The 23,302-nt window shown below is 40.2% G+C and overlaps 1 protein-coding gene across 1 annotated transcript in view; it reads right to left on the bottom strand.

Annotated features, from left to right (window-relative positions):
* LOC126292114 (uncharacterized) overlaps window positions 1-23,302 on the bottom strand; it is a 132,028-nt gene that overhangs the window by 82,621 nt on the left and 26,105 nt on the right. Inside the window, exons 3-5 of the mRNA XM_049985940.1 lie at window positions 12,516-12,766; window positions 4,564-4,692; window positions 4,176-4,464 (exon numbers count right to left, since the gene is read on the bottom strand). Of these exons, the coding sequence (XP_049841897.1) occupies window positions 4,176-4,464; window positions 4,564-4,692; window positions 12,516-12,766 (669 nt within the window). The remainder of the gene's footprint in view (window positions 1-4,175; window positions 4,465-4,563; window positions 4,693-12,515; window positions 12,767-23,302) is intronic.

The following is a 23,302-nucleotide window of genomic DNA, read 5'->3' as shown; positions in this document are numbered from 1 at the left end:
AGACATATTCACAGATATGGAGAATATGGTGCTGAAAAGCAAATAAAAATGGGCAAGTTAAATAAAGAAAAAAGGCATCTCAGCTAAATTGTTCACTGTTAACACATGAGTGGCTCCACCTTCCTAATATCAATGATGTAACACATTTAGGAGGAAGTTGAGAAATGTTCAAACAGAAATAAAAGTAAAATTAAAACATAACTCATGAATTAAATCTTAGGCCTGGCCGACTGCTGCCTACAAGGAGATAGTGGTGATGTATGTGTGAGGTGTGCCTGCTTGTGCTAGTGTGTGTGTGTGTGTGTGTGTGTGTGTGTGTGTGTGTGTGTGTGTGTGTCCCCTTGCTGTTCTGAAGAAGGCTTTGGCCAAAAGCTTAGTATATAACAGCCTTTCCGTCTGTGCCTATCTGCAATTCAATGTGACATCTTTATGGTGAGTAGCAATCTATCCTTATCACAACTGTTGATATTCCAACCTGGAGTTTTCATTGTTTGGTTAGGTATGATTCTAAGATTTCAGTTGTAGAGTTAGGGAATTTTTTTCATTTTACCTGTTTCAATAGCTTGATCAGTCATCTTCATTAGCCTACAAAATTTGGGATATTAAAATCATCAGAACTTGGCTACACATGTATGTAAATAATAATTAGTTTGTAACAAAAATTTACTTAATACTGGTTTAGTATACATCAATGTCTTCATCAAAGAAGCACAATCCTGTGACATGTAAAAGTGCATGTTTTACATCATAACTGTAAACACAAATTGATAATTTACAGCAACTGAATAACATTTATGTACATAGTCAATATTTTATGTGACAACTGTAAACATAGACTGTTAATTTACAGTGAATTAATCACGTTTCTGCACACAGTTCATTTCCCTTGCTGCTAGCTCAACTTAACTGGAGTACATAAATGTTATCCATTCACTCTACTCTAAGTTATCAATCTCTGTTTACAATTATCACGTACAATATGCACACTTTTTCTTGGCATAATGCTTCTGCGATGAAGATACTGACATAAACTATAACATAATATTAAGTAAGCTTTTGTTATACACTTCTTATATTTTACATACATGCATGGCCAAGTTCTAATGATATAATATCCCAAATTTTGTAGGTTTCTGAAGATAACAGATCAATCTGTTGAAATCTATAAGGTTAAATAAATTTCTTAAATTGTGCGACTGATGAACGACTTTTATTCTGAAATAATTAGGTATAGTTTTGGTGCATATTCAGAATAGTTGAATCCATAAATTGCCCACTTCCTCAAACAGCACCCCATAAAGTCTGAAATTTACTATTTCGGTATCTGATTGAATGAAATTTTATTGCCAGCTTGCAGGTCTTTCTACAAGAAGTGAAGGACAGCAAAATGAGTTGTTAGGTGAAAGGAAACGTATTTTCCAGGGCTGCAGTGCCCACACTACTTCCGCAGTCTAAAGCACTTTGTGTCCGTGTTCTGTCAACCTAGGAAGAAGCTCAGTGTTGTTGTACGCCAAGGGCAGCTTCTGCTTTTGAATTGGTAGACAGTGTCAGGTGGTGGGAGAGCCACACAATGCCATATTTCAAACAGATTGGCTACATATCTGCCAATGAACAGTTGTTCATTCTCATTCAATAACATGCAGACACCAAAAACAACTGGAAAACAGTGGTGTGTGAATGACATCTCCACTGTGAAGATAAGCTCAACTCATTATTAAATTTGACCCATAATCTACTCTGCCATCTAAGCTACACTGTTCCAGCTACAGTGACCACCAGGGGGCAAACAGCTTACGCACATGCAGTCGAGACGTCTGTCCTGAAGTCTATGCGATTATACTGCCCTGGTCGAGATACTGCTAGCAAAGGTAGCCGAGTGGTTCATATATAAGCAGAATGCACATAATATAGCACGACGAGCCTGGGAACACCCTTGTCCCGTAGCATAAAGTTGGAAGAACTCACTTTCTCATATGATGATGGGCTCCCTTAGAGAGAGCCTCAGTGAAATAGGAATCAGGATTAGTATTTGGATTGTTTAACCACTTCCGAGGAGACTGTGAACAATTAAATGAAGTTTCATTTTGGTTTCATAATAACGCGTGAAATTTTCAATATCTTACACACGACAGAAACAGCTGTAGTGCAGTTCTTAGTCGATGGTTTTACCTCAATTATCAGAGTTTTTGTTTCAAATGGAATATGGGAGTATTGGCTTAGTGCATTAATTCACAGCATTTTGTTTTGCATGTGGGTATTCTAGTTCCTATGGGTTTGTTTATTGATTGTCATTTTTTACTTGAGTTGTCATTTTGTCATCTGAGGATAGTGAGGGGAGCTGCAGGTGCTAGAAAATGGAGCACCAAGTGGAGAAATCTTAATATTTCTGTCCGAGTTCAACAGAAGGGTGATAGCAGCAGAAGCAGTCAGAAACATTTATGTGGGGATAATCCCACTGAACAGAATACAGCAAGGAAATGGTTTTCTCGTTTTAAGGAACATAGTTTGACATTAGTGACTTTCAACACTCAGGAAGACCTTTGCGGTTTGATGAAGATTGTTTATAAGTGCATTAACCCACAATGATTCACGTCATTGAACTTGAGAACTGGCAGAACTGTGATCATTTCACCATCGTGCGACATTTGTGTGCGATGGGGAAGGCTCGAAAACCAGGTGTATGAGTAGTATGTGCTCCAAGCAAAATTCACAAAAATCTGTGGGTGGTCCTATGTACCTCTCTGTTTGCTTTTCATCAATTGGCTTGTGAACAATACTGACCATACCCATCCTGTATTGTTACTGGTGGTGAGAAATGGTGCCTTTATTCAAACATACAGAAAAGAATTGATCGGGGGCCCAAACAAAGCAGAAGCAGCAACTCCGCGTACAAAGACCTGCACTCATCCACAAAAATAATGTTATGCAACTGGTGGAACAGCAACAGTGTGGTGTACTACAAATTGCTGACCATCACTGCTGACATTTACTATCACCAACTGAAATGTCTTGCAGACATAGTCCTAGAAGAATGACCAGGAAGATTGTCTGAAGTAATGCTACTCCATGATAATGCCTGCCTGCATTCTGGTAGACTGACAAAAATCACTATACAGGAGTTAGGTTGGGAAGTATTTCTGCAGCCACCCTACTCACCTGATCTTGTGCCCTCCGATTTCACCGCTTCTGCTCTCTATTGAACAGCCTTCAAAAAACTTCCTTTCCAGATGAAAATGCACTCTGAACATCGCTTGACAAATTCTTCATCTCAAAACAATGTGATTTTTACAGTCACAGATCCAAAAAGTCACCCCAGCACAGGCAGACTGTTTTAAATAGTGAAGGAGATTATATTATTGATGACTGATGTGTCTGTTATAGGTATCTGTTGTGTTTAATAAACTCGTGGAAAAATACTATGAACTTATACACCAATCTAGAATCTAATCTGTACAATAATAATTGCAGCAGCTGGTTCTGTAATATTCCTGCAGCCAAACCTTGCTAAATTCTCTAGGATTTGTATTTAATGAGGGTAATCCAGCTCATAATTCTTGTATGGTCTCCTGACTGTTTTGAGCAGAATACCACTTGTATTGATGTTCTCTGGGGGACACGTCAATAGAAATCAAATAAATACCATTTGAAGAGTGCATGCTGGTAATGACTGTTTAAAGAAATTTCAGCACACCTAGTTTCATTTCTCATAAGTGTAAAATTTTGATAATCAAATTATTAACAAGGTCTTTTGGGCCTATTAAAGAAACCAAGTTCGAGTATTTCTTTTCCTGAACCTGCCCCTCCCCCTTAACTTCGTTTCCAGGGACACGTGTGTAATTGTAGCTTGCTTTTTGTGTATGAGTATTCACTTTTGTGTGATGTAATTAGGGTTGGTTGTTACTGTATGAAATTCTGAATTAGATAGATCTAATTCTGGTTATATAAGGGAGAGCAGATATCTGTCTGTAAATAGCTACCAGATATTGGCAAGGGAGGCTCAGGCACGTTCTGTCGTAAAATTCAACTGAACAGTAGTCTGGTATTCTCTTACAACATGTAACCATGCCTGCAAATAGGAGCTACAGTTTGGATACTCATACAAGTAGAGTATGAAAAGCTTTGAGAGTAATCTTATAATGTCTTAATTTAAAAGAAAAGCACAAATATGTACTCACACGGGCTGCCTCCTCGGCCTCATCATGAATCACCCTGATTTCTCCCAGTCCAGCTGAGTCGGCAGGACGTTTGTTGCGGCTGCCCGGGAGCCGGCCTCTGCGTCCACTACCACGACCACGCAGTGCTGTCACCTGCTGCAGCCTCCCATTGTCAACAATGGCCTTCGATAGAGTAATGTTTCCCTGCACTGAATGTGACACACCGATGCCCTGCAAGCGGCGCGGAGCAGTATCTCCTGAAGGTGGAGAGTTGGGTTCGCACAAGTCCAGGTCCTCTGGGTACACCACCCTATAAAGTTAAAGAAGGCTTGAGAAAGCTTCCAGGCAAGGAACCTACATAATTGAACTAACAGAATTTTTGAACAAAATATTTAAAGAATCAAATTACCTGTAGATGATACGAGTATTGGTCTCTGCATCGTAAACAACATTTTTGGTGCGAGGTGCCGAATCCAGGTGCTGCTGTTGTAGAACTGTTGCAATTTGCTTTAGCTGCTCTTGGGTCAAAGCCTGCACACTGAAAAATAAAAGATATTTATATATTTCTCTATACAACAAATCATAAGGAAAACAAAGCAAAAGTTATATAAAAAACAAAACAGAAAATTTAAGAATATTGATCAGTACAAGACATAGCTTCCACATATACCTAACTGAACAATGAAAGTGCGTCAAAAGATTTTGGGCAGCCATGAATACTTGGAAATGAATGGAAAAAAAAAAATGAATGAATAAATGTTGTTGTTGTCTTCAGTCCTGAGACTGGTTTGATGCAGCTCTCCATGCTACTCTATCCTGTAATGAATAAATAAAGTTGGTAAATTTAAAAAATTAATAGTATAAATGAATGAATGTGAGGACTTTTTTTTTTATTTTTGAGTAATCTGTCTTCTGATTCGCTTGATATACCCTACCACAACTTTTGTCTACATTTAAATGCATACTCCACGAGTCACCGTAAAGTGTATGGCAGACGGTAGCTTTCTACTCATTTCCTTTCCTGCTCCACTCGCAAATGGATTGAGGGAAAAAAAACTGACTGTCTATGTGCCTCCATACAAGACCTAATTTCTCACCTTGTCTTTGCAGTCCATATGCTACATTCACGAGAATTGTCCTGCAGTCAGCTGAAAATACTAATTTTTCTATATTTTCTCAGCAAATACTCATATATCATAAAATCAGATAATCAATCACTTCAGATGTAAATACTCCATACCTTAGCTCCACGTGCAGCTGTCACCTGATTGAGTATTCACATTGTACAGTGGCCATGTGCCCCATGGTTATTGTACACCTCAGGGATGGGCTGGCAATTGCCCAAAACCGGTCTTGGTTTAGAACTAATAAAAATATTTACAACTGAAGTAGTTAATTATCTGATTCTACTATGCAACTCAGTTGTAGATGTCCTTCTTAATAAAACTTTTGTATCAACTGAGCTTACCAGTAACAAATCAAGCAGGACACTTATGAAATGCCTTGATGTCTTTCCCTGCTTAGTGATTCCTAACACTCCAGCAGTATTCAAGTATGGATCACACTAGTGTTATGTGTGTCATCTCCCTTCATACACGAGCTACACATTTGTAAAATACTTTAAATAAATCAAAATCAATCACTCCCCTTTCCTAATACTGTCTTTATGGGTTTGACACTTCATATTGTTTTGGAATATTACGATGGAAAATCCGTAACTCTCCTGGAATCAGACTTCTTTAGTCACTGTCCTTACCCATCTAGCCCCTTCTCTGTTCCCATTTCAGCATGACCTCAGTCCTCTACTCCACCAACACACCCACAGTCCTTTTACTTTTCTCCTTATCTGCTAACTCCCCCCCCCCCCCCCCCCCTCCCTCTGTCGAACCTCCTGACTACACCTGGCTGACTACCCTCTCTCCACCTCCTCCCAGTATGCTGCCACATGCAGCACTTTAGCATCCACCACCCCTACAATGCCATCCCTACCCCTCTCCGCCCCAGCCTCCACCTTTCCCCCACCACCTGATTGCTTCTCCCATCATGCGCCACTGCTCACAGTCTGGTTTCAGCAGCCAGAGAATGTAGTCACGTAAGTGCGAGTTGCACTTGTGACTGCGTTGTCCATTTCCAATGAAGGCCTTGTTGGCCAAAAGCTTACTCTCCTTTTGTAGTGCCTATCTGCAACTCAGCATCACCAGTATATGGTGATTTGCAACATTACACTTAGATATTTAATTGACATGACTATGTCAAATGGCACATAACTAATACTGTATTTGAACATTACAGGATAGTTTTTCAAACTCATCTCCATTAACTTATTTCCTCTCTTGTGGCAACCTCTTCATCTCAGAATACCACTTGCAAGTAAACTCTTCTATCATTTGCTGGACACATTACAGTCTCTGACTTGTACTACAGTTTTTACTCTCTTCAGCTCTCTCAAGCCCTATACCCTATAGTTTACAATTTGCTTCCATACAATGCACCGAATGTACACTATCAGAATTTTTTCTGAAATTAAAAACAATGTTTGATAAAAGTAGACTTCTTTTGGGCAGAATGGTTTTCTGGCTGTAGTGGTTTGCTTTTGGTATTTTCTTTTCTTCATCCATCACGTGTTATTCTGCTTCAAATGTAACACAATTCCTTCACTTCATCTACTTTGTGGTCCCCAGTTTTGATGCTACCCTCATTTCTGTTACTTCTTAATACTGTTTCTTTCTTTGGTTTACTCCAATCCATTGTTTGTGCTCATTAGACAGTTCATTTCATTCAGCTAGTTCTTTTCTTCACTTCCAATGACAGTGTCATCAGCGAATCTATCTTGAATTTTAACCCTTCTTCTCAACCTTTCTTTCATGACAGTAACTGCTTTTTCAAAGTATAGATCAGACTGCAGCTGGACGAAAGAGTGCAGCCCCGTTTTATGCCCTTTCTAATGCAATCACTTTTTCTCAATCTTCCACTCTCCCCCTCCCGCCCCTCTTGGTTCTTATACATTTTGCATATTATTTCTCCACACAGCTTACATCTGTTTTGCTGAGAATTTGTAACATCTTGTTTTCTTGAGAATTTTTAACACTCGCACCACTTTACAATGTCTAACACTTTTTCTAGGTCAACTACTACTACAAATGTGTCTTGATTTTTTTTTTTAATACCTCACTTCCACTACCACACACAAAGTCAGAATTGCCTTTCCGGTCCCTTTACCTTTCCTCAAGCCAAACTGATCATCATATAACAACTTTCTTTTCCATTCTCCATATCTAAGGACCTGGCTGGCTCAAATTCTGTTTTATCTCTCTTTCTCGACAAAATATGAAATTATTATATTATTAAGAAATTTTACACAATGTTCCTTTGTACGTACACACACACACACACACACACACACACACACACACACACACACACACACACACACACACACACACTTGTCCGAAGGGACACTGCACAGAACTTCTTAATAACACAGGCATTGCTATTTCGTATTTATCTGACAATAACAGGCCCTCGCCTCTACATAAATATGTTCTTCTCAGATGGGATAATAGGTAATGTACACGTGCAGGTTGTGACACACGGACAATGACATATGGAAGTTTGGGTTTGACTGTGGCTTGTGCTCGGATAAAGAGGGAAATCCCAAATTTGAGTAACAGTCCGGCACAAAGTTTCATTGTCATCATTCCAACATACAGCTTTTAGTAGTCATATTCACAGCTGCAAATACATTTCCCATATTTCTCTCTAGAACCTACAGACTCCAATGATAGCATAAACCTGATTGCTCTAAGTAACTGCAGTGACTGATGGAGATGATGTACCTAAGAGCACTGTGTGTTGTTTTGCCTGTCTATCAATTGTTGCTAATGTTTGACAGCTGCTCCCTCTGATGTGGTTACGGCAGTCTCATTTGTATCTACAATACTTTTCCGTTAATAACATTGATCTAAGAGTTCATGATCCCACCTCTCATAATATGAAGGTACGTAATGCACCCAGGACCATTGTCAAACATGACTGCTTTGGTTGTCCATGTGTTATAGTGAGGGAGGTACAATGCTGCACGGCTGTACAGAACTCAAAATCGTCTAACACAGTAAACTCACTAATCACCCTTACTGCGACACTCTAGAGTCAGTCAAAAGTCGCACTACACCTGTTATGTCAGAAACTCTGTGGGAATAGTGAAACCTGAATATTCCAGTAAACTATGGGTGAGGTAGTCCATATTTTCCAGCATGTTCAGAACATGGGCGCCATCTTCACATAGGCCATCTTGCATTTGAATCAAATTTTTTAAATGGAACGGGGTTGTGTGATATATTAAACAACATCAGCATTTTCTGACAAGTTCAGTCCTGTAAATAGAGTCAAAGCAGCTGTTATGGTTCAAAAGTTACAACACTGTTTTTTGCTTCCAGTAACTGAAGATGGCTTTGACCAACGAGGAGAGAATTGAGGTCATTTTCAGGTCTAGAGAATAGTTTTTCCCAGTTATAGCGGCAGATTTTAACAACTGGCACCCAGAAAGACCTCAAATTTCACACAACCATTGCACATAGTTACCCCATCAGCATAGTTAAAAAGCAGTTTCCCCGGGCCATCACATCCAATCCCGGTACTGCTGATCCCTCCAAAACACAATTGGAGCACATCATTGGTGACTCAGTACTATCCTGACCTTGAATGTGTTAATCAGCTACTTCAACAGGGCCACAACTTTCTAAAATCATGCTCTCAAATGAGTTCCATTCTGTCTGAAATTTTGCCCACCACACCCAGAATAGTTTCCCGTCACTCTGCCAACCTCTGCAATATTATTGTCATACCCTGTGCTGCTCCTGCATCCATCTCCCTGCCCTATGGCTCCTACCCCTGTGACCATCCCCGCTGCAAGACTTGCCCTATGCAATCTCCTACTACAACCAATAACAGCCCTGTCATTGGTAAAAACGTATACTATCAAAGAGAGAGCCACCTGCAAAACGATTCTTCCCCCAGACACCAGTTTCTCATAACTGTGCGGATGGAACTAGCACTACAATGTCCTTGGTTCTCACCACCCACCTGGCCTTAATTCATTTTAATTTCTTCCGTCTCAAAATTCCTTCACTGTAACTACTCTGCTTCACTATGTTTCAGTTTTCTACATCTTTCATCACCTTACCCATCTGTTTTTCACCACCTCCCCTCCCACCTCTATTCCATACAATGCACTTAGCTTTTCACTCTTGTTAACTCATGCATGGTATTCAAGCAGTAATTTCTGTCTATATGCTACCCTGCCTTACATCTTTAAACTCTCAGGTTTTCAAATCTCATCCAATGCGGTCCCCAACAAACTGTCTTTCCTTCTCATCCCATATGGTAAGTCTCCCTCGACCTGTGGTTCTGGGTGACGTTCTTAGACCTCTCCAGTCATTTTCCTTCACCTCTCTTCCTTCCCCTTCAACCCCTCTGCCCGAAGAAGGAGCCACTGGCTCTGAAAGCTTACCAATTACAACCATCTTTTATGTGTGTGTTCTGTCGCTGCTTGGTGAGTAGATTTTTTATCTATCCAATTACATAATTTGGTCAATAACTGACAGTTTAAAATTTAGTATGTCAAACTTATTTTATCACAGGACAATGCAGTGACCACAACTATAAACTTTTCATTCATAAAATCTATGCAAAGAGAGATGTCTAACAGGATGACCTCCTCCATGTCATTCTGAAGACATCGATCATACAAAACTCGACTCTCACTTTTTCTCAAATGAAAGCTTTGGATCAACACAGTCAAGTAGATGCAGTATTTCTTGACTTATGGAAAGCGTTTGACTCAGTAACATCTATGCTTATTGTCACATGTAAAATGACATGCGGTATAAAGTGAAAATCCTGACTGGGGTTTCCGTGGCAGCGAGGATGCAGCATGTTATCATTGTGCCCCAGGGAAGTGTGCTGGGTTCCTTGCTGTTCATCTCGTACATCAATGCCCTTGCGGGCAATATTAATAGTAACCTCAGGCTTTTCACAGATGAAGTACTGCCTGAAAGAAGCTGAAATATACACTCCTGGAAATTGAAATAAGAACACCGTGAATTCATTGTCCCAGGAAGGGGAAACTTTATTGACACATTCCTGGGGTCAGATACATCACATGATCACACTGACAGAACCACAGGCACATAGACACAGGCAACAGAGCATGCACAATGTCGGCACTAGTACAGTGTATATCCACCTTTCGCAGCAATGCAGGCTGCTATTCTCCCATGGAGACGATTGTAGAGATGCTGGATGTAGTCCTGTGGAACGGTTTGCCATGCCATTTCCACCTGGTGCCTCAGTTGGACCAGCGTTCGTGCTGGACGTGCAGACCGCGTAAGACGACGCTTCATCCAGTCCCAAACATGCTCAATGGGGGACAGATCCGGAGGCCTTGCTGGCCAGGGTAGTTGACTTACACCTTCTAGAGCACGTTGGGTGGCACGGGATACATGCGGACGTGCATTGTCCTGTTGGAACAGCAAGTTCCCTTGCCGGTCTAGGAATGGTAGAACGATGGGTTCGATGACGGTTTGGATTTACCGTGCACTATTCAGTGTCCCCTCGACGATCACCAGAGGTGTACGGCCAGTGTAGGAGATCACTCCCCACACCATGATGCCAGGTGTTGGACCTGTGTGCCTCGGTCGTATGCAGTCGTGATTGTGGCGCTCACCTGCACGGCGCCAAACACGCATATGACCATCATTGGCACTAGGGCAGAAGCGACTCTCATCGCTGAAGACGACACTTCTCCATTCGTCCCTCCATTCACGCCTGTCGCGACACCACTGAAGGCGGGCTGCACGATGTTGGGGCGTGAGCGGAAGACGGCCTAACGGTGTGCGGGACCGTAGCCCAGCTTCATGGAGACGGTTGCGAATGGTCCTCGCCGATACCCCAGGAGCAACAGTGTCCCTAATTTGCTGGGAAGTGGCGGTGCGGTCCCCTACGGCACTGCGTAGGATCCTACGGTCTTGGCGTGCATCCGTGCGTCGCTGCGGTCCGGTCCCAGGTCGACGGGCACGTGCACCTTCCGCCGACCACTGGCGACAACATCGATGTACTGTGGAGACCTCACGCCCCACGTGTTGAGCAATTCGGCGGTACGTCCACCCGGCCTCCCGCATGCCCACTATATGCCCTCGCTCAAAGTCCGTCAACTGCACATACGGTTCACGTCCATGCTGTCGCGGCATGCTACCAGTGTTAAAGACTGCGATGGAGCTCCGTATGCCACGGCAAACTGGCTGACACTGACGGCGGCGGTGCACAAATGCTGCGCAGCTAGCGCCATTCGACGGCCAACACCGCGGTTCCTGGTGTGTCTGCTGTGCCGTGCTTGTGGTGATTGCTTGTACAGCCCTCTTGCAGTGTCCGGAGCAAGTATGGTGGGTCTGACACACCGGTGTCAATGTGTTCTTTTCTCCATTACCAGGAGTGTATATTTCGTCAGATCTTGATAAGATTTCAAAGTGGTGTAAAGACTGGTATCTTGCTTTAAATGTACAGAAATATAAAACTGTGCACTTCACAAAATGAAGAAACAGTATCCTATAACTGTAATATCTATGAGTCACAGTTGGAACAGGCTAGCTCCTACAAGTACCTGGGTGTAGCACGTAGCAGGATATGAAATGATCATGTATGCTCAGTCATGGGTAAAGCAGGTAGCAGACTTCAGTTAACTGTTTGAATACCGGGAAGAGCAATTACTGTGCAAAGGAGGTTACTTACAAATCACTTGTAAGACACATTCTGGAATACTGCTCAAGTGTATGGGACCCATACCAAATATGGCTAACACGGGATACTGAATGTATACAAAGAAGGGCCGAATGAATAGTCACATACAGAGAAAGGAACATGAATAGTCACAGTTTTGTTTGACCTGTGGGAGAAGTGTCACTGGGGAGTTTTAAAGGACTGAACTGGCGGACTCCCAGAATGCGACTTGAAAAGTTTCAAGAACTGACTTTAAATGGTGACTCTAGGAATATACTTCAACCCCTTGCATATTGCTCCTATAGGGATCGCGAGGAGAAGAATAAAATAGTTACTGCATACACAGAGGCATTTAAACAATCATTCTTCCTGTGTTCCATATGCGAATGGAACAGGAATAAGCCCTAATAACTGGTACACTGGGACCTACTCTCTCCCATGCACTTCACAGTGGTTTGCACAGATGTAAAAATAAATACAACTAAATTTAATTGTGGTACCTTTACGGTGCATATCAATGAATCTCAAATGAATCGTGAGACAAACAGTAAAGTTTTTAAAATAAAACAGAAATAACTGGCTGCTTACCTGTGGAATGTCTGTCCATGCTGTACAAGTTGTATGGGATTTTCACTGGAGCCGAGTGGTTTGGCTGAATCAAAGTTGTTGGCAGCTATGCGAGCTACGTTCGGCGCAGTCCTGGTGACGAGCTGCTGCGCTTCAGGCTCTGTCACCACCTTGCCACCGACAACGTGTACCTTTATACGATTGGGCCCAGATCCTGGTGTACTCTGAGCCGGCACTATCTTTCTCGCAGGCACATGTGGCCTAGAGGTGACCTAAAAAAAATAGGAGTAACACAAAAATTATAAAAAGGAGGACTATGAGCACAATCAAAATTTGGAAGTGGCTATTAACTGCCAAAGATGTTCAGGCAGACAATTGCACAAAAATTCCCTTCTTGTGTTTTTGGTACGCAGTAAAACAGACAAATTATCACCTTTGTATTATTACAATTATTGACAACTGTAATTATTTTCTTTTTTAAGGGTATCTGAATTCTTATACTCGTACACAGATATATTTTCTCCTCAATGGTTTCTGTCACTTGAAGTGAAAATTAGATTCAGCTGAACTTTGATGTACGCAATGATACCACACAATAATCATTGTCACGCATATTTTGCCTCCTTGCTACGGTTCAGGATGGAGTTAAGCAGTGGCGGCTGCTGTGTAAGAGCACAAGATCATAAGAACACCCTACTTTCAGACACCTTGCAGATTCATTGGTTATCTTTCTTTGAATGCTGTTAAGCACAACATAGATGCTGCAATCTGAAAGATACTTAAACATACTGCACTACTGTTCCTCTAGACTCCATGAAACTTGCGATGAGGGTCGTGAGTACACCTTTAGTTGTGCTTTTGCACGTGTGCAACTCGCGTGACATTAACCGCCTTACGGGCTAAATACATATGGATTTGATAAACAATGTGCACTGTTCACAACATGCACAGCTAGCCCTTGCCACTGAACTACAAGTTTACGTCAGTGTCACGAGGTCGTAGCACACTGTGGCAGACTTTTACCCCCGTCCACTCGGCATAAATCCTGCTGGATAATAGCCCACTCCTCAGATATGCTAATTGACTTACTATGTACTGTATATGTAAGGTGCTGACAAGGGAAACTCCTCACCCCTCCCCCCCCTCCTCTCCTCAATCAGATTTAGTGTTACGATGGTTCAGTGAATAGCCTGTCAAGAACTGAACATCAAGCATGAAAACAGGAAGGAGGTGTACTGAACTGTGAAAGAAAGCAAAATAGAAGCAGCGAATGGTCCAAGCTTAAAAAGTACAACATCGAGTACATTTGGACATCCATGGCATCGTGGACGCAGTGTTGGACTGCAAAGCACGTACGCGATGTTCGAAACTCCTTCGTACCAATTTCTTTAATTTTATTTTTTGTCTCAAAATTGTCAACTGTCCATTTGGTCACTGAAATGTTTGTTCTCTTTCTCTAGTTTTGGCAATTGTCATACTATACGTTGGTTATAGAACATGAGTCAAGTGCTAAGAATATATTACCTTGCAAATAAATGTGATGAATAGCGAGAGCAGATGATATACCACACAGACATCTCACAAAATGAAAACAACAAATAACTGGGTGAGAATGTTACAACAAAATAATTCAAGTGTAAGGACTTTCAAAATGGAACACCACTTCAAAAATGTTAAAAACATACGTTTTCATACAGCACAGAGAAAACTTTGTGATTGTGAAACTGTTGCATTCATTTGGTCCATCTTATGTGACAAACTATTATGTTTTCATCATTTCCTTGGGAGCGATCACATTCATATGAACACCTAAACTGGGCAAGGAGGCATATCTCACTCACTCACCAGGCTTACAAAATAGGTTCTTCGGTAAGAGATTCCTATCATATGACACACATAATGTTACTAATGCCGTGTACGACACAGCAGACATGTCTTTCAGTGAAGGATTCAGTTGACGTGTTGCCTTGTCATTAAACGTTTGTGGTTCCCATTCGAAAGCCACTTCCTTTCCACTGCTAATAGAGTAGTTGTGCAGAATCAACTTTCATTATGGATCTCTTTACTGTTGCAAAAGAGCATTACACCACAACACAGACATAAATTTGAACCAACAGACACGTCAGTAACTGGACAGACAGTTCATAATTTTGTGAAAAATAAATAAACAATAATTGGTACGACGGAGCTTTGAACATGGGCCCATCCACTTAATCATGACGCCATGGTTATTCGTCTGTGCTCAATGTTGTACTTCTTGAACTCTGACCGTTCTCGGTTTCTACATTCCTTCTTTTTTTCACAGTTCAATTCACCTTCTCAGTCTTCTCAGGCTTGATCTGTGTTCTGTTTTTGACAGGCTGTCCACTGGGCCCTATTTCCACTAAATCCAAGGGGGTTCGATGGGGAGTTTCCCTTAGGAGAACCATAAGGGCCTAATGTACATCACCATCAATTGCGAGATTCTAGCAGTTATTCATGCTTCTGAAATCTGTTGATCTTATGGTGAGATATGGCCCACATTGTATATATGATAATTCACAAAAAGTTGCCGCACTGGTTTTCTGATATTCACTTAAATGTGGGATCAACGGCGGAGTGCTTTGGACGCTTATGGATCTCAGTGCCTCATTTGTATTTTAGTAAAGTGGCCATGTTGGTAGACATTACTACTTGATGAATTCTGCCCGTGTTATCAGCCGACTGGTGGCGTCGTCTTTCCGCAACGTTTCAATGAGTTTCGTACCCATCATCTTTGTGAGAGAAGAATTCATCAGTGGAATAGGCCGAGAAAGACTGCAATCGCATTACTACTTGAGTTTAATCATTTCCACAAGTGCCACTTGTTGTTTACTATGCGGGAATCAGCTTTCATGTGCAGTGTAAACGTGAACTATGTTAAATCTATTTCACATGCTAACAGAAAAGTAAAGCTGTGAGGACTGGTCGCGAGTCATGCTTGCCTAGGTCAGTCCTAGACAACTTGCCCGCGAAAGGCAAAGGTCCTGAGTTCAAGTCTCAGTCCACCATACAGCTTTAATCTGCTGTAAGTTTCATATCAGCACACAGTTTGCTGCAGAGTGAGAAATCTCATTCTGGGAATAGAAATGTAAATTAGCACGAAACATTAGCCATAAAGGAACCAGGGCCTCTGAGAACAGATCTTTTGATTGAGAGACTGATGGGATCAAATAAGCATGACAACAAGTGAACATTTAACAAGTAACTGTACAATTGGCACAAGTTGTTGCGTGGGTGAAGTGTAAGAATATCTGAGTTTCAGCCCAGACATAAATTCGTGAACTAAAACATCTGTTAGGGATCGTGTACATTTGTAACAAAAAAAAAAAAAGGAAAATAAAAAAAACTGCCACTTATACAAATGTGCGAAATGGTGAGTTACAAAAGCTTATAATTATCTAGTTACTGCCCTAAACTGTACTTAATTATTACCAAACAACAAAATTCCACAAAACAATTCTTTCTTTTGTCAGATAAGTTACACATATCATTTTTATTATTATTATTGTCATTATTATTGGCAGTGGCTGCAGTTGTATAAATTTGTTGGTAAGCATAACTGTTATACAGCAGTTGCTATTAATTTCACACTCCCAAATTTTTCTGATTCGAAAAATTTGTGAATACCCAGAATGTATACTTGTGAGCTGCCACTAGATTATGTACTCTGATTCAGAGACATCCAATAAGCTTCCATGCATAAGAAAGCACTAAATTAAGAACACAATCAGTTCAAAAAAAAACTAAAAATGTACCTCGTCAGCCAATCTTTCTACATATTGTCTTGAGCTTAGATTCAAAGATTGAAATAATATTTGAAAATATAATGTAATTGTCTATACAGTTACATTACACATTTTTTTAGGCACAAACCAATTGCAGGAGGAGAAAACACATATAAAGGTACAGAAAGTTGCAAGGATTTAGATCCAGTGGCGCCTTCTTCTGGCAGAAGGGTTGAAGGGGGAAGAAGTCCCTTTCCTTCACCCATATTCCTTCCCCTTCAACCAGAAGAACGAGTCACTGGCTCTGAAAGCTAACAGATTTCTACAATATATGTGTTCTTCTGCCACCACTTGGTGAGCAGATTCCTTTTTTTTTTTTATCCACTTTAATTATAGATTCAATGACTGGAAAATTCTATTAGTTCCATGGCAAGTAGCAGTGTTCATTGTAAATCTGCATGACAAATAGCAACATACTGTAAATAGGGTTCTATTTACATATGAAGGTTATTATTTTTTTTTATATTAAAAACAAAGATTCCAAGACTTACCAAGCGGGAAAGCGCTAGTAGACAGGCACAATAAATAAAACACACACACAAAATTTCTAGCTTTCGCAACCGACGGTTGCTTCTTCAGGAAAGAGGGAAGGAGAGGGAAAGACAAAAGGATGTGGGTTTTAAGGGAGAGGGTAAGGAGTCATTCCAATCCCGGGAGCGGAAAGACTTACCTTAGGGGGAAAAAAGTCTTTCCGCTCCCGGGATTGGAATGACTCCTTACCCTCTCCCTTAAAACCCACATCCTTTCGTCTTTCCCTCTCCTTCCCTCTTTCCTGAAAAAGCAACCATCGGTTGCGAAAGCTAGAAATTTTGTGTGTGTGTGTTTGTGTGTTTTATTTATTGTGCCTGTCTACCATCGCTTTCCCGCTAGGTAAGTCTTGGAATCTTTGTTTTTAATATATTTTTCCCATGTGGAAGTTTCTTTCTATTTTATTTATTTTTTTTTTTTTTTATTATGCTACAGACTTGTGTATTAGCAAAGATATTCCTGTCCTGATCTTTAACATCTTGTGTAATGGAACATGCCTATGGAGTCTGGGGCATTGATAGTTCAGCTTAAATTGCTTTGCATGAATCAAAACACCAACTAACTACTTTAATGAAGCACAGGAAATTACAAATGAGCAATGTCATTGGCTACCCACATTCCACACGATTCTCATCATTCATCACATACACTTTTACCATCAACAGCAAGCAACAGAAAAGCTGTTAGGACACCATAAGCGCACTTTTACCTCAATAATTTTTGCCATCTGGACACCTACCTTATTCTTAAATAAAAAACTTATTTCTCTATGTATTAAACATTATTATTGTGTTTTGTTTTATTGTTGAATATGTAATTATGATGTAGTCAGATAATTTGCAACAGCCTTACTGCCTGTGTCTTTAAATAGGCGCTGTGGATTAAAGCCATAGTCAGTCTCTATTTAACCTCCATCAGGTGCAGCTCCGTGTCAGTTGGCACTACATAGTTATTTCTTTAAAATCAGTCAGCACTAATCACTCATCAAGTAATATTCTTATAGGACGGTGTCATGTCAGTCAGTCAGTCAGTCAGTTACTGAGTGAGTTATGTTTACCAAGTTGTAATTATGTAAAGTTCCATGTCAGTCTATATTAGAGTACAGTTAAATGTACACAATTATCAAGCCTGTCTTAAGCATTTATCAAGTAATGTTCACCTTAGTCTGGTTCCAATACTCATTATTCAAGTTTAATACCAGTCAGTCTCAGTTGTGCATTCACTGTATTATGTTCAAATGGTCAGTTGACGCAAAACTATACTCACATGTAGTCATTAACAAATTTCCAACAGAACATTTACTGAGTATGGGCAACTATTAACACTTGTTAAATGTTTTGTCAGATTCATGGTGGTCTTTGCATTTTACTGACCTGTCATGAGTATGATGTTTAACATTTAAAAGCTGACTGCCATCAATAAGGACAGTCCAAGGGAAAATATATTTCAACAGTGTTGTGTAAAGTTATTTAAAGCTCATAACAACTTTAAAGCTCCTAACAATCAACAACTGGACTTCGAAATAAAAGGATTTACAAGTAATGTGACTGACGGATGAGTACACTTACAGTCTACATTGCACAACACACACAGATAAGCATCTCCTACAGATATATCAAAGGGCTGTTGGCATATCTGACCCTTAATTTGAAGTTCCTGTAATGACCGTTACACACAGCAAGAGAAAATCTGCACTATCATTATAACATATTGAGTGCTTTCTCTTCTGATCAGTCGTAATTTCCAATGCTGTGATTAGGCTCAAGCACTAGTGCTTGTCAAGACAACACCTCAATAGGACTGGCATAGGTCACATTCCATTCAAAGTCTTCCTTATGTGTCGAACATTCTGTTATGCAGCTTTGGAAGAAGAGCTGCAGTCATTTCCTGTGTATACACCACTGTTAACTATATCTCACACTGCTGTATTACTGGTCCAGGTAGCAACCCTTTCAGATGAGATTACTTGTGTTTTACTACAACAGGGTGTATACGCGGACAAGGAAAAAACATTCCCGGATAAAAATACACTATCTCCCGGGTGAAATCATACTTTTTTCCATGTGACAGTATATTTTCCCTCGGAACTACAAAACTTATCAATCCTTTGAATGGTTATGGTTTAATACACGGGTGTAGAATTTCCTGGCACTTTAGAAAACGAAACTCAGGGGGAGGGGGGGGGGGGGGGGGGGAGACACCTTCTGGAAATATCTTTGATGTGCAGCAACACATACGCTGCGTATTTTTGTATTACGAAAGTATATTGGAATTCCAACAAACACCGTATGTTACCTTCCGAATCATTGAAATCGAGATTGCGATGCGCTTTTGCAAGTGTCCTAGCTCATGTCATGTGGTCTTGCCAGCCGATGACAGCAGATATTCAGAGCACTGGACCAGCCAAAAGAGACATACCTGTTAAGTAGCACGAACATACGAACAGGGAAAGTTAATAGTTTAAATTAATATATGTAGTGTTGCTACAAGAAAAGCAAAGCTTTCACATATAACGTTGATCCTTTTTGCATGTGTTACACTTATATATCACACAAATGTGCCAGTAAAATTTTTTTAACAATGACATAAATGTCTGACCTTCAGGATTCAAAATTCTTCTAAAATGGCTCGTCATGAAAGAACTGATTTTTAAATGAGAGTCAAACGCACTGTGATTTAAGAAATTCATGGTACATTGTCGCATGTAGTTCAACTTACGTAAAAGAATATTTACTTTGAAAGTAAAGCTTTTCAAACCATCATTCGCAATATTTTCCCACGACCTGTTAGAAATAGGTTCGTTTCAGCAGTTGCCAGAGAGCGCAGATAACAGGGGACATGGCGCTTGCGCAGCTACCATGACGTAGGGAGCCCGTACGTACGTACAGGTAAGACATTGAAAGATCATAAATTATGTCATCAAAGAAACAATACATCAGAGGATACCCCAAGAGCATTGGAATTTCATGAACCACACTAAAATGTGCACATTTAAAGTGCATACTTAAAGTGCACATTCGTATGTCCGGATTCCCAATGAAGTAGACCTCGACCAGATATTAATCTTTTCAGTGTGATTTTCGACCTGCAAATTTTCTTGGACCACCAATGCTGTATTAGATCCTGTTTGGTTCTTTATTACCGTGCTACAAGATGAAAACATGCACTTGAAATTCAGCGAACAGCTGAAGCCAGCCAGTACTGTGGAATTAAATATTTCATTTAAAATACATTGACTGCCTCTGCTGAAGAGGTTAATAAAAGTCAAATTTCTTTAGCAAACAGACTAAAATAACTTCATTGTTCTGCAAGGCGATTAATGCTTGACTGTCAGAGAGGTGGAAATAAAATAAAATCTAATACTAATAACATATTTTAGCCTTAAGTAATTATGTGAATGTATTTTAATTCACTTGATATCTCCCGGCCACAGATATCTGTTTCGTTTGCATTTGACGTGAGGGAAACAGCAAAATCACTAAATGTAAACACAGGTCATGTGGAGACTACCCACTACAACTCAAGACTGCTCTGCACATAAGCCACTGATCTACAATATTTGCCAACTGGGCCAATACAAAAAAAACGAACTTTCAAAAATATGTTCATCTTGTAGCGCACATCTTTCTGAAAAGTCTGAAACATAAAACATAAGTGTTAGAGGAAATTTAAGACATGTTATATGCTCTTAAGTGTGCCAAAGTGCAGTGCCACGCTTCTTCATACAGCATTCTTCTATCGTATGTCATTGTATTTTGCTCTGTGGAATTTTGTAATGGATGCCATCAAACTATATTCAGGACAGTGGAAATTGAAATGTCCTGTGGTGCCTCTACTACTCCCAGTCGGCCAGTTTGACAGCCTGCCCCCCACCCCCAGAAAAAGTTTCGCAGTTAATAGCAGATGGGATTATTTATAATCGCGAGAACAAAAACTTTTCAGAAAATTTGCACTCTATATTGCCTATTAGCTAATAACTCGCTGTTTTGGGTGGCATAAAATTAAATATCGGATACATAAAACCAATAAAAGACGAGACAAGCAAGAAAATACACATTTCTTCAATCCTTAGCTCCTAGCATTTTTTTCCTCTCTAAACTCGCTACAGCATCACATGACGTGCTTTCCTTTCTGCGAGAGAATCTATTACCCCATCAAAGTTCGTCAACCGTTTTGCTACATGAAAAATCGAAATGTCGTTATCTAATACTGAAAAAGCAGTTAATACAAATAATACCCAAAACTGTTGTGGTTTCTCGATCTGATTACATCTATTTTGTCACTGTCTGCTAGATAAAACAAAATAGGCCTTTCTAATATTGCAGCAATTTTGTAACACACACCAAATAAATGAGTCTGTTTTGGTACAAACGGTCATTTTTATAACACGACAGAACATAATTCACAAAGTACCAATATTAAATGCCTATTAGGCCTACTACAAGCAAAAAGCTTTATATTAGGAAATAGTTTCACATTTCATCCATACACACCTCGTCTAATTCTTCTATAATTTGTGTGACGTCCCCGTTTCTTCTCCTTCCTCGTTCTAACAAACAAGCTTGTCACCACCAATTCTGTAGCTATTCCTGCCACAGTCAACATTTGTTCACCAATTAAATTCACTGAATCACAGGTTTAGTTATCCCACTATTATTCTCTGATTACGCGTTGTTACATGTTCGTATAACACGTTTTCCACATTACTTCCAGAATAGAACTTAAACGGCTGCTAGCCAAGGACTGTACAACTGGTCTTTACTAGTGTAGTGATCTGGCCAAAAGTTTTCTGTCAAAATTTGATTTTCTTGGATACACTGAGAATACGTAATCTTTCTCATCTGTTATTCCTGTTAGTTGTTTATTTCCATTCTGGTAGTCTGAATCCAAGGATTTCCCTAGTAATTATAACAATGCTGATCATTCCCAAACTTAATCAACCACATAATCAGACAGCGACTGGCATTCATTCGTTCTGCTTTACTCCGCTCAGCTCGTGTAGTCCTGTCCCCTTTTGTCTGCGGAAAGTTTATTTCTAGATTCAACGAGGATTCTCCTGACAGAGACATCACGTACACTACGCACGCATTCAAAAATCAACTTATGATTCATTCAGAAATCAACTTAAAATGTGTTCAAAAACCAACAGGGATGTGTTTCAAAACCATATGAATAATAGATAGACCAACGTGCGCTAGATGCTAGGCTCTTTGTGAAACAAGGTTTTTTTTCCCCTCAAGATTATGAATTTGGCGCCCCCTTTTCCCAGAAGCATCTATCTGTTTGCTGCGACTGCTTACACAGCCAACATCCACATTCCTGTAGGCAGAAGCGGGAGAATCTACTACTCAAACAAGACTCAACTGTGCATGCACGTGAACCCATTCGTAACTGCTAAAACGAATCTAATGTAAGCAGATGTGACTTCACGCTCATTGGACACACATTGCTGTTGGCAGACACTTGCATGAGCACTGTGTGTCATTGTTGTATATGGCGCATTTCCTTTGCAATTTCCGTTATTTTCGTGTTTTTCTCTCATTTATGTTTTATTGTTGAAGTATTATTCTGCAGTAGCGGGATACAGTAATATCCAGAGTATCGGTTCTTACCAGTCAAAAATCTAACAGAAAACTAAAACAATGTCAAATTCCCAGAATTCTAAAAAAATTCCCGGGTTTTTACCGGATGAAAAAATTCCCGAATCTCCCGGTTGTCCCAGGTCGTATACACCCTGTATAACAGTCTATCCATTTTGAACATACGAAAGGTGTGCTCAAAAATTTATATGAATTTTTGTTTTTTGGGAAGATTCAAAATCGTCACCATTATATGCTATACAAGTATGCCAGCACTTTCTCCAAAACTCAAAAGACTTCTGAACCTTAACTTCTTGTAACTGGCATGTAACTTGTACGTGGTGCTGCTTATTGATCATTTGACCTTGTGGCAAGAACTGATGGCGCACTACACTGTTAAAATACGTAGTGAGCATAACCTTCTCATTTGACTGCACTTGCCAAGCTTCTTTTCATTCTCTGCATCCTGCATGTTTTCACTGGGGCAACTGAGGCTTAGTTTCAATGTCCTATCTGTAAACCCACAAGTTATCACATATTCCAGTAGTCTTGCACCATTGCACCACTGTTGGTTCAAAACTCAACAATTTTGAAACAAATTTTGCTGTCATAACAAAAACATCCAAAAAAAATTCAGGAAATGAGCCAGCTGATATCCAAATATCATCCGTGAGATCACCGACTGAGATACAGTGACTTTTCACTCTTAATTTCTTTCACTGTTTCCACAATTTCATCGACTGATGATGCACTGGGGCATCTATGACACTTGTCATCTTCACGTCTTCTGCAAAGCGCTTATAACAATCGGAAAACCTTCTTTCAACCATAGAAAGCTTCCAAAAGAACATTTCTCAAACTCTGCTGCACTTTATCTGTATGACTTAACTTCGTA

The sequence above is a fragment of the Schistocerca gregaria genome, chromosome 9 (assembly GCF_023897955.1).
Source record: "Schistocerca gregaria isolate iqSchGreg1 chromosome 9, iqSchGreg1.2, whole genome shotgun sequence".
NCBI classification, from domain to species: Eukaryota; Metazoa; Arthropoda; class Insecta; order Orthoptera; family Acrididae; genus Schistocerca; species Schistocerca gregaria.
The sequence above is the reverse complement of the archived record's forward strand: the minus strand, read 5'-3'. Positions and strand labels throughout refer to the sequence as shown.